Source organism: Pundamilia nyererei, unplaced genomic scaffold (assembly GCF_000239375.1).
Source record: "Pundamilia nyererei isolate P.nyererei 1_Seehausen unplaced genomic scaffold, PunNye1.0 scaffold00079, whole genome shotgun sequence".
Taxonomy (NCBI): domain Eukaryota; kingdom Metazoa; phylum Chordata; class Actinopteri; order Cichliformes; family Cichlidae; genus Pundamilia; species Pundamilia nyererei.
This window is the reverse complement of record NW_005187480.1, coordinates 783,726-796,796: the sequence shown is the minus strand read 5'-3', so window position 1 is coordinate 796,796 and position 13,071 is coordinate 783,726. Positions and strand designations below refer to the sequence as shown.

Below are 13,071 nucleotides of genomic sequence, written 5' to 3'. Positions count from 1 at the left end.
AAACGTTATCTGCTGCCAGAGAAACCTAGATTAGTTAGAAAGGTTTTTTATCAGAAGTCATCTTGATAAGTTAGATAAAGACAATATAATATCAAACATCTTTTTACCATTCATCCACTATTTTGGTATCTGTCCAAATACCAAGCAAATACAGGGCCAGTATTTCAGATACCAATAGAATACCAGTAATTTTACTCTACAAAGGAAGGTGTAGGGGAGAGCAGTGTGTCATGATTCATAAATCATCATCAATTTGAAAATTCTGAATACAATCTAAAGACCAGTGCCATTTTTTTTATTTCCTTTTAGCTTATCGTGTATATTGAACTTTTTTTTTTTTTTAGAAAGAGATGGAATGTAAATGTGCCTCCTTTGAATAACTTTCAGTCAACTTATGATGTTTAAATGTGCCACAGGCTATAAAATAGACAGAGAAGAGCAGGAATGATCAGTGGGACTGAATCAGTCTGTGGAGAAGGAGCTCTGCTGCCTCTGTGGAGTGGTGCAGCTGAGACTGGTTCTTCATAATGACCTCCTGAGTCCTGACTTTCACTGACTCCTTCAGATTCTGACCAGCCTTGTGCGTTAGCCTGTCCAGCCTTCTGACATCTGTGTTACACAGAAAATTTGAGATGTACGAAGTGAACGACAAAGAAGATGGGACTAGCTAATGAGGGTGGGGGTGTGGCCTGCTCGGCTTCACCTCAGCTGAAGTGGACCTCTGCACTGTTTGCACTGATGATGTCACAAAGTCCTTCCTTTACCTACAGTCTGTGGTTAAGCTGTGTCCAGATGACTGCAGATACAGTAGTTTCTTCTGCAGGCCCTTGTAGTCATTAACAAGGAGACTTTCCCTACTCGTCCATGTCAACTACTGTCATCTTATTGTCAGCTGCAGCAATAGTGTCAATACTGTCACTGCTCTGACCCGCAGCTGAGCTTTCAGGGTGGTGTCTGCTTGAATTACAGCATTTCTATCAGCTGATGTCATGGTCAAGGGTGTGTGTGTGTGTGTGTGTGTGTGTGTGTGTGTGTGTGTGTGTGTGTGTGTGTGAGGTATGTAAATGCTAAGTCTGACTCTCTTTAGGGTTTAGGAAGATGACGTTATTGGTGTGATCAGGAAAAACTTCTCAGATCATTCACAGTTATTCAAAATGAAAATATATAACCAGCATAGTGCATGCTACTTACACAATGCTTTATTGTTCCACACTGACATATGTTTTTACTTATGAGTTTATCACTGAGATATGAGATAAACATAGGAGAAGAAAACAGTGAGCAATGCTAGCTAATTTTAGCTTAAAAATCAAATATCAATAACTTCACTAAACAAGCACAACCCAGGTGCGACACGAGGACAAAAAACAACACTCACATGTCTTCATACAGGGTTTAAACAGAGACAACATTACAGTACAAGCTAAGGTTAGTCAGCTGGTCTAACTCAGCAGTCTCCAACCTTCTTTGCGCCATGGGCTGGTTTATGTCTGTCAATAGTTTCACAGACAGGCCTTTAAGGTGTCACAGATAAATACAACAAAATAAAACCAGACACATGGGAAAAGACCCAGGGAAACCGGTTAACAATAAAAACGATTAAGAAAAATAACTATAAAAACTGATTAAAACCCCGAAAACCATAAATTTCACACCCGAGCTCAACTCTCGCGGCCTGGTACCAAACGACTCATGGACTGGTACTGGGGTTGGGGACCGCTGGTCTAACTAGTTCTATATTAGCAAGCACTAGCATGCCTGCTAACACAGACAAATGGCAGTCTGTGTCATTTTAAATGGCTGGTTTTAGTGGATACAATCAAATACCAACTTATCCAAACTCGCTGCCCTGATATGAGAACTTATCAATCCTGGAAGCTGATAAATTACATCATCAGTTAGTATTATTATAGCCATCATCAGACTAGCATAGAAAAATACAGCTAGTGGGCTAAGTATAACTTGATTGCAAGCTTTATCACTAGCAAAATCATATCAGAGAGGTAATGCTAGTTGGCTAATTTTCCAAATTACCTCACCCATTTTCTTGATAATGACACAAATGAGGACTAGTTCTAACTATTTTAACTAGGTAAACACATTTAAAGTAGAGACAGTCATTCACTTAAACTGCTAGTAAATATTTTTGAAATTCTTTATCAGCTAGTGGTGCAAAATAATTATCAGTATAATTGCGCAGCATAACTAAGTTACAGCTAGCTGCCTGACCATGTCGCTTGCTAACATTATAGCTACAAAAATCACATCTGAATGGGAATGCTAGTTTGCTAGCTTTCCAAATTCCTTTTTCCAACTAACACAACACTAAATTTTGTATAATGTGTTTATTTTAGTCATCAAAGCAAATAAGACCATATATTTGGTGGTAACCTGGTCTACAGGAGTGGATGTATTTCTGTTAGAGATCACAAAAAGCCTAAATTCAGAGAGTCAGCGGCTGTTTGGCTGGATGAGGTTTTTGGGGTTTAACTGCAGCTCGGCAGTGAAACCCTGCTCCTGTTTTATGACCATTATACGAGCAAAACGCAAAGCTTGTAAAGCTCTGAAACTCACTTAGGACATGTGCCAGCTGTGTGTTTCTGTTAAAACACTTTTGAGCTTTAAATGTGACCAAAGAGAATCCCATTTTAATAATTACAGGTTTTGATATCATACTTTATGGGTCCTTGAACTTGTGGGCCATCTTTTTCTCCAGATATCAGAAAAAGAAAAAGAAAATGTCCTCAGCACCAACTCTAAGAACATATCCTGAATATAATGAAATCAAAAAATAACAGTAAGTTTCCAGTGTTCCCTTATTTCCTCATGTCCTCCTTTATCTTCTGAACTTCCTGAGTCATTCTTGTTCAACTCAAACACGTGAAACACGTGAAGTCAGTGATTCAGAACATGGCAGGGAAAAAGACAATAACACAATCAGGTCTGGATGTGTGAATGTGCGAGTGAATGTGAGTATGAATGATTGTCTGTCCTTGTGTGTTAGCCCTGCGACAGACTGGCGACCTGTCCAGGGTGTACCGCGCCTCTCGCCCTATGACAGCTGGGATTGGCTCCAGCACCCCCCGCGACCCTGAAAAGGATAAGCGGTAGCGAAGGATGGACGAATGGACAAGTAGGGCTGTAACTATAGATTATTTCAGTAATCAAGTAATCTATGGATTATTCCATCGATTAATCTAGTAAACGGATAAAAAATACTTTTGTCTTATTAATGAGCAATCATAAACATTCAAAAGAGAAAAAACACAGGTCTTTCACAATAAACGACTCATTGGATTCTGTTTTTTCCGTGGAGCTTTACTGCAGATTCTTCTGCCATGTAAGACAAATGGCGGTGGATGGAGCAGCTACAAATTTCACCTTTCTAGTTGTTGGAGTTTGTTGATCAGGTGCTTTGATGAAGGACTCCCGCAGCTTTTTCCCAATAAAGTGTTTTAATGTTGATCACAGGAACAGAGCTGCTGTTTGTTTTCACTCTGCCTGACCTCACTGTGTTGTAATGGCTCCGCCTCTTTGCCCTTTGTGGTGTGTAAATAGACTCCGCCTCTATGTTAAAAGGTGCCAGCGTCATCATCACTGCTGCTGTTGTGTTAGGTGTTTTTGTTTCAGTATTTTTGTTTTAAACTGAGAGCTGTGTGGCCTTATTGTTATCTGAGTTTTTATTCACACGCTGCTCCTAAATACATTTGTACTGCGGGTCTGTTTTTAGTCATAAACGTGTCTGAAGCACTCCCATTTACATCATTTAACACATCGCCATGCTGCAGAGCTGTGCATTAAACAAATCATTAAAGTCAAGAATTTGTGTCAAATCAAATTATTTGAATTACTCAATGAATAGTTGCAGCTCTAGAAACAACATTAGCGAGCAAGCTAGCTATGATTAGTTCTGTCAGTAAGTAAACTAATGTTAGCTAATGCTAGCCAGCAAAATATCTATTTTTATGTAATGAAGCCAACCAGGCTGGGGACCTTAGGTGGTCAACATCAGCAGGACATTCAGGACATGATGGGATCATTTGATCGTCAACATCCCGTTCGTCCCTGAGGTGTCTTTTTATCTGGCTAACGTTAGCAAACTCTATATAAGTTGTCTCAGGTAGCAAAATACTTTCTGGAGATGGTTGGCAAATACATGTAAATTCTGGATCTGGTAACTTAAATTGACATTTTTAAATTTCTCTTTCAGCTAATGTTTTGACTTTCTGAAACAAGATCACTGAATTGATGCAGTGTAGCTGCTTTTTTCCTAAATTGTTGTTAGCACAATCATACCTGGGTGTAATCGTACGCTATCGTGACACCTTTTTTTAATTTCGGCCCTCTTTATAGAAAATTTTTACTTTTTATGGTGAACTGAAGTTTTTCTATGACCTTATTCAAAGTCACTGACAAAATCAGGATTCTCATGGCAGGGCTGTGTTAAATAAAGATACGTTTTTAAAATAATTTTGTTTGCCTACATCTTAAAATGCCAGTAGGTAGACACCTGGACACACGGTTAATCTAATCCAGCTCAGATTAACAGCCTCACTAACTATGATCTCAGCCAATCAGCATTAAGCTCTTAATAGAATCACTAGAAACAGGAAGCTCAGATGATGCTGCTGAAAACAAATGACAGGACCTGTTTAACAGATCTTTATAATCTCACATCCACAGGAAGCAGGCAAAGTTAACTAACTCACTGATTTACATGACAAGAAGCTGGTTAATGATAGGCTCAGGTCACTCTGGTTGTGTGACGTCTTTACGGTGGCTTTTAATAACAACCTTCTTAAATGAGTCATCACCACATGTCTGAGTATACTTTAAGATCAAATCGACCACTTTTAGAAGTTGTTTGTTTCTTTTTGTGGTCCGTAGGTGTCTTTGTCCATTTTTTTTCCATAACCAGTTCCCCTCTCTTATGTGACCACATACAGATGCACCAGTGTCACATGGCTCCACCCGTGATGGGTGGTCAAATGTAGTTTAACTCGAGTCCCTCAACTTCTGACACTAGAACCTGACCCTTTAGGCTCTGAGCACGTTCAAGTAAAAAGCAGGTTTTGTGCGTCATGTGACTATGAGTGACTCACAGGGAACACAAAAATATAACAATAAATAACATCAGAGATTAATGCCGCAGAAACTCATTAATATGGTGATTTAGTGCACAGAGCAGTAAAACAAACATGTTAATTCAAAAAAGTGCGCTCAAACTGGATCCATTTAAACATTCAAGCCTTCTGTCCGACAACCTGGTAAAGGAGACGTGGAAATCGCTTCAGGTTGTCTGCAGATCAAACTGAAATAATGTTATTGACTGATCATGTTTTCTGTAAGACTCAGAGACAAGTTGAACAGCATTCTGTCCATCACAGATGAATAGGTGCGCAGAGACACACAGTCTGTGCTGCTGTCTTGGTGATGTTTGTAAGGTGTGGCTTAACAAACCTCGCATTTAAACTGTATTTAAAACGTGTTTTATGCTTCAGATATTAAAAAACTGTGATATCTTCCCTAAACGTAACAAAGTCTCTTTAGTTAACGTTTGTTGTTTGTTTATGTGGAAGCTCAGTGGAAGCCAACTCAGGAGTTTAGCAGCTGTGCAACATTTTCCAGCTCCTCCTGAAGCTTTTCCAGACTGAGGAGGGACAACTCAGGACCTCAGGTATTGTTTACCTGTTGGTAAACTCATAATCAGAGGTCACAGAGAGGCATGAAATTATTTTTACGTTGTTAGATGTGATTGTGAGCCTTTCTCAGACACTGGGTCTTAGAAATGTGTTTCGCTGGTGTTCAGGTGTTTGATGGCGAGCGATGGAGGCAGTCTGCGGTGCTGTCTCTGATGGGCGGAGCCTGAGAAGATGGCGCAGAGTGAAGCAGCTGTTGTTGGATGGAAAGTTATCCTGACGCTGAGAACAACAACTGCTGCTCCGCCGTCTGCCAGAGAGACGACGACACGCTAAAAATACACACAGGGCCGCATTCCACACATGAACCAGCGCATGCGCACTTGTGTGTGTGTGTGATAATGTACAGGCTGTACAGACCTGGCTGCACCTCCTAATATAAACTCGAGCAGAGCTGCTCTATAAATAGTCTTCAGTTCTTTGTGGTGCAGATTACAGTTCGGCGTGAGAAAATTCAAACAACCTGAGTGACAACTTACTCACAATCCACCTCTGACCCACAGACATGTGAAAAACTAAGACAAAAGTCATTTAATAACTAGTGACTGATAGTTGCAACCTATCACCTTACAACTCTATGTAAATCCCTCCTGAAACGAGGGCAGAAATGGCTCCACGCGGGTAGAAGAGAGGTAAAAGTCAACACAGTGGGGGCTAAATATAGATCACGGTCATAAACTGCATATAAATGGATTGATGTTGTCACCATGATGCCACCCACTGTTTAGGGGCTGTTCATTTTGAAGACTCGACTTAGCATTTTGACTGCTGCCTAACCTACAGACTGTATGGGAGCATCAAACAGACACACATACCTGATGATTTAACGCTCAGTAGAATCTAAATAAAGTCCCAAAACTGGAGCTCAGACTGCTTTGATGGTCTCTTAGTTTAATTAATCTCACAGCAGCCAGATTATTGGTCAGATAATTCCATTAAAAAAAGGCTCCAACAGCACAAACACGGTCCAGAGCTCCAGGTCAGGGACTCCAATTAGCTGAGGTGAAGACTAGCAGACAGCTAGCAGCTACAGCTGCCTGTCAGTCAAAGAGGCTGTCAGAAAGAAAACATTCACACCTGTCCAGGTGTTATAAAAGTTTAAATTATCCATAGAGACCAGAGCAGTTGTTCTATCAGGCTGTAAACAGGTGTATGTCTGCTGTGAAGTCAGATATTTTAACGTGGGAGTCTGTGGGGACTGACTCACTGCTGGAGCCCCTGCTGGATGTTAGAGGAACTGCAGCTGTTGGTGCCTCAGCTTCATTTTCTTTTACCCTGCAGCTTGATGGCAGGTCTGAGTGTTACTGGTCAGGGCTCCTCTCCGCCTCCAGGTTGTAACTTGGTTCTCTCGCTTGGTGGATGTAAACAGCAGATAGAAAATAGTTCCTACATGAAAGTAAGAGATTTCGGTGTATTTTAACCAAGAGATGATTTTTATAGAGAGACATTACTGGTTTGATTAGCGTAACTTTCAGCTGATGGGAGATGCTTGTCTAGCAGACACTGAGCAGTTTACACCGACATGGATAAACAGCAGTGTGCTCCAGAGGAAAAATATCTACATCAGACTTCAGGACAAACACAAAACTATGTAAGATGTCCTCCTTCTTTTTGTTGTTGGAGGCTTCTGAGAACTTCTTAAAGCTTTAATTAGAGCTGTTTTGTTCTGAAGGCAGCGTTCAGATCACACTGCTCGACGTGACTCGGCTCTCCTCAGGCCGCTGGTCGGATGATCGGATTTTTCCAAATAAACACAAACTGCGGACGCACACAAGAAAGATTTGATCTCCAACAGCCGGTCACTTCACAGTTTACAGGCTTATATCAGCTTCTGCTGCCTGGGGTTTTTACAAATAGACTACACTTGTGATACAAAGTAGTTTTGATTTTAAAGATGAATCCTCATAAACCAACAAAGACGCCTTTATCCTCCACAAACACAGATCTCACTGTTTTACCTTATAAATGTTACCTGAAGATCAAAGGCTGCAGGATTATCTTTGAATTATAAAACGTACATTTTTTTTCGTAGGACAGCAGAGTTTAATGAATGTATCGATCTCAGTATAAACCTCATGTCACAGATCTAATGCTGTTACACTTCTGGCTTTCATGACAGACGAGTCAGGCTGAAAACCAGCAGAGGGGTTTTACCCCTGCCTCCATAGACACTCATGCTTTAGGAGCTCCCACCCCTCTACACCCGATGGCAGCTGTGCTGGTGCGGTCCATGTTTTTTTATAGGTAGTAAGTGGAAATATCAGCCTGCGCCTGGATCACATTAATGGCCTGACTCGCTGGTTTAATTAACCGCACATTAACTGTAGAGATCTCAGCAGGAGCAGAGTTATGCTGGTTTTAATGTTTAAAGATGCTGCAGAAGCAAATAAAAGCACGGAAATAATCAAGATGTCACCTGAAGCTTCTTTTTAGCTTCTGATAAACCTGAATGCGTTTTTGTGCAAAAGGACTGTGGGTTTCATGTCCACTTGTCCCTGAGGAACAATTACAGCAAAGAAAAAAAAATGTTTCAGTGCTCATACTGAAGACACACCTCAAATGTGGTAGAAATTTTGAACATTTTTACTTTTTAAGAACTGCTTATTCTGAAATCCTCCATATTGTTTCATTTATGTTTTTTAGAGGTGAGGCTGCGATGGTTTGAACTTGTGCCCAGGAGGCAGCATGGACATGTTGGACAAAGGATGATGAAGATCAGAGATGGGCTGTAACGCATTACTGTAATCCGATTACTTTTTTAAGTAACGAGTAAAGTAAGGGATTACTATTGCAAAAACGGTAATTAGATTACTGTTATTTTCCCGTAGGAACGCTGTGTTACTGCGTTACTAAAACCTTGATTTTTTGCGAGAGTGTCTCATGACAATGACGTTAGCAAGTGCGACGTTTGTGACAACAGCTGTGTGCAGATCAACAATGGATCACATATCGATTGTGGGAGAGAGTATGAGCGTGCAGCGTTTAAAGCGTGGAAGTACTGACCTTACTTTGAGTTTGATTCCATAAAAAGTGACAAAAACATTAGCGTCCATCGTGCGTGGGAAGAAAACTTCTTTTTACAGCGAAAAAAACCCCCCTAAACTTCCGAGCAAGCACCGAGTGCGCTACAACGTAATGGGAAACTCAGAGAAACTCGTGGATTCTTCCACTGACCGCTGCGGCACACCTGCACCAGGATAAACCTCCGCCTACTCTACTCCTGCTTTACAGGTGAAAATAGAGCGAAAGGACTGCTAGTCTTTGACTTTATTTTCTGCTGTGTTTTACTTGCATCTATTTGAAAGAGTGAGTGTAAACACAAAAAATATTTTATGTGCAGAAAATAGGTTTAAATATTAAACAAATTTCTTCCAGTCAGTGAATGTTGCATATAATTAAATGTTTGCATGATGCATAAAGTTAAAAGATTAAAACTGATAAAACAAGTTTAAAAAAAAAAGAGACTTTTCCATTTGATTACATTTTGTATGATGGATGATGCAGAAAAAGTAGAATTGGGCTGAAAGATCTATCGCTTTATCACCTATTCAGGTTGTAAATCGTGTTTTTAAAAAGTAACTAAGTAATTAATTACTTTTGAAAATAAGTAATCAGTAAAGTAACGGGATTACTTTTTTGGGGAAGTAATCAGTAATTAGTTACTGATTACTTTTTTCAAGTAACTTGACCAACACTAATGAAGATGGAGCTCCCAGGCAGGAGGAAAAGGGGAAGACCTCGGAGAAGATTCATGGATGTAGTGAAGGAGGACCAGCAGAGGGGCTGGTTTCTATTTTAATCATCTCAGGACGCCTCAGCTTTACCTGCTGTTAGGCTCAACAAAAGTCCATCGTATTAATTTAAGGTTAAAAATAAGCACTATAGATTTGAGGTATGAAAAGAGTTTTATAGTGAATTTAGAACTTGTTTTTAAACAAATTTTTATTTAAATATTAAAACAAATTAAAAAAATTATTTGTATGTTGATTGACTTAAAATCTGTTTTTCTCAAAATGATCAAGTTATTCTTCATCTTCAGTGTTTATTACCCAGAGCCTCTATAAATGAAATGCTGCCACCTTGTGGCCAAAAACAGGAACGTGAGGACTGAAATGTGCTTTATAAAAAGATCCATTCAAAGATCATATTTAATAACATGAAGTTAAAAAGGGCCAGTATGTGGGGGTGGGGGTGGAGCATTAGAAGAAAACAGAAAAAAAACTTTATGAATATTTACCAAAACAGTTAATTGTTATTTATTGTCAAAAGCATTGTTTCAGTTTGCTGGCTTTTGTTTGCCTTCCACTAAAATTCTGTTGTTAAATCAGTTCAACCATAAATGGAAATTGTAGGGGAGATAAGAGGTTCCTCTTTCTGTAAACACAGCGTTTCCTCCTTGGTGTGCTGTGTAAATATGACTGAAGATGTCCTGAAAGCACATTTATTAATTATAGATGCAAAACGAAAGAGTTTAAGTTTTAAATATTGACTACCCCGTTATATCCACTATAACAAGAACGGGGCTTTAGCATGCAGCGCTTTAAATTGTAGTTAAGTATTTTTTCACCGTGGTGTCTGTCGTTTGAAATGAAGAAACTTTGAGGTCAAAGTCGGGGTGTGGTGCCCTCTGCTGGTGATCAACAGAAACTGACAGATGCAGATACATCATCTCTCTTTATTCCCTACTTTCAGGTTGATAACAGAATATTTAACGAACTGTATGAGAAATACAGAGATGAAGATCAGAGTAGAAGACAACCTCTCCTCCCTTTTGTCACTTCTTATCCTCCTCGGTCAAAACAGCCCGAAGATGGAGCAAAGTTCCTGCAGCAGGTCCATGTTCAGGTAAACTCGGCAGATTGTGAGGAAAATGCCAACAGCCGAGAACCCGATGAGAATCCAGAGAATCTGAGCGCAGAAGTAAAGTGGAGCCAGACTGAAAGAGACCAGAGGCATGAACAGTGTTGAGTCAGTTTACCTGTTACACACCTGCACAGGCAGAACTACTCACAGTAAGTCATTTACAGGAAGCAGAAAGCTCTGTTCCACCTGGTTGAATGAACATTTTAGATTTTAACTACTGACTATTTTCTAAAAGTGTTAGCATTTTGACCACAGCCAAAAGAGGCCACATACAGATACTACAGGAATCAGCCGGTAAACATTTTCATTTCTTGCTGTAAAGTTAGACATTTTTACATGAGTCTATGCGCGAGCCTCTAGTGGACATTAGAGGAAGTGCAGAATTTAGTTTTGAAAAAAATACAAGCTTTGAAAAAACCAACATGACGAGGCATTCAGGGGACAGTCTGGATCTAAACAATCGCAGTCAAAATAAATAACCTTAGCTTGGTGATTTTGTACTCTTGTCCTGTTTGCATAGCTCAAAATTTTGATAGTTGTCGTTTGTCAGACTGATATATAATTTCCCTAGAGATTAATATAGTATGCCGATTCTGATGATGTCACACAGTTGGACATTTTTAACTCAGCGTTTAACTTCACTGTGAACATTTAAAATTCAATAACCCTGAGAGATCCCATCCTTCAGAGGGTATGAAAGCCAGAGCAGGAACTTTCCATAAAGTAAAACTCACATTTCATATGGGAGTTCCTGCAGTGCAAACGTTAGCATCAGTATAAGAATGATTTTAAACAGCGAGTGTATTTATTGTAATTGTAGGGGTTCTCATAGCTCTCACCGTCCCTGTGCAGACTCAGAATATCCTCTAAAGTAATTGAACCGTCCATATAAATAAAGCAAACCGCAGACTGAAGACAGACCTGAAACACACAGACACACCTTTAAATGTTTACCTTTTCAGGTCGTAAAGTGTACGTGTTAATGCTGCAGCAGCCTCTGTGGCTTCTGTCGCCTCACCTTGGCTGAAGAATACTCCAGATAGCCACAGCACGGTGATGAAGATGGGGAAGTACTCTGAGCAGTTTGCTCTAAACACAAAGGACAACAAAACTAACCGAAAATAAGTGGTAAAACACTACACACCACAGCCTCCAGGGGGCACCAGAGGCATCCCTTTCATTCTTACCAATTTATCAGGTACAATTTCGTCCCTCCAAAATTGAAGGGTCCCCACAGGATTTTAGTAATACAAGTACATGCATAGACAAACAGACACAAAGGGGCTCACTGAGCTCTGAAGACCCTCTCAAATTCTGGTGGTCCAGTGGTGGCAGGTGGAGACACTGAATACTTCCTCCTGGCATAAATTACCTGGAGAGAGAAATAGGCTAAAAACATAAAGAACACATTTTAGTGCACATTACACTTTAATTACATGAACATTGTTATGTTTTTTCAAATGTTAAATAAAAGATGGCTTCATGAGCTGTCCTTCACACAGCTTCTGCTACACAGACCAAAGTACACACCACGCTGCTCATCTATGCAAATTTTATTTATAAAAGCTAAAAAATATATATAAAGTGGAAGCACGAATGCAGTGAGGGCTGTGAACGCCAGGTGTCACATGTACAGATAGTGTTAAAAATACTCTGTTAAAGTACTGACTCAACTCCTTAACTCAAAGTAAAGAGTAGCGACTCTAAAATGTAGTCTTGAAAGTAGCTCTTTGGAGGACGTTTCTACCAGCTATGTGTGTGCAGAGCTAACTCAACCTTGTGCTATATTAATGTAATAAAATATTAGATTAACAAAAGTGGCCTACATCTGAATTCTCAGAAATATTCAACTTGAATCAGATCAGCAGAACATGAGCAGAGAAAGAGGAAAATTTAAAAACAAAAAAATATTTTCCCTTGCCTACATTGTAGAGGGTGACTTTGGCCCTAAACAGAAAGTGTACAGTCAGGGGTTAAAGTGGATTCAGCAGGTTAAGGAACCCTAAAATTTGGACACACCAATCTGTAATGGCTCAGCGTGGGGGGGAATCCTAATTCACAATTTCTATTGAGAGCTGCAGTAGATTTTCTTAATGTACAAGCTGTGATCAGCTGTTTTAAATCCATCACAGTACAGCAAAGTAACCCATTTAACCCCTGCACTAACCTGCAGATGATTTTCATGCAGCTTTTAAATAACAGTCAGTAAAACATAATGTCACATGTACACACCCAATATGCGATTTAAAAACACGATGACTATGCATATATGCTTTAAATTGCCAGTGAATCAAATACCACTGAGCAGTCTTTAATTTAAGCCCTCTCCTTCCTCTTCTGTCCTTCTTATCCTTCTCCATCTCTGCATTATTCTCTCCCTGTGAAATAAGCAGCTGGCCTTTAGCTGCCAACACACTGACAGTGCAGGGTTACCTCCATGCTAAGTACCTTATGGACATCTGCAGTCGGCTAACTGCAGCCCCTGATTTTGCACTCGCTCATCTCTTTT

General features: G+C 39.9%; 1 protein-coding gene across 1 annotated transcript; it reads right to left on the bottom strand.

Moving 5' to 3' along the window:
• Positions 1-10,354: 10,354 nt before the first annotated feature.
• Positions 10,355-13,001, bottom strand: ltc4s (leukotriene C4 synthase). Its single transcript, XM_005737764.1, has 5 exons — positions 12,983-13,001; positions 11,852-11,951; positions 11,581-11,651; positions 11,402-11,483; positions 10,355-10,635 (listed from the first exon to the last, which is right to left on the bottom strand). Exons 1-5 carry the CDS (start codon positions 12,999-13,001, stop codon positions 10,494-10,496), a joined length of 414 nt encoding a protein of 137 aa, XP_005737821.1. The 3' UTR covers positions 10,355-10,493.
• Between the last annotated feature and the right edge of the window lie 70 nt (positions 13,002-13,071).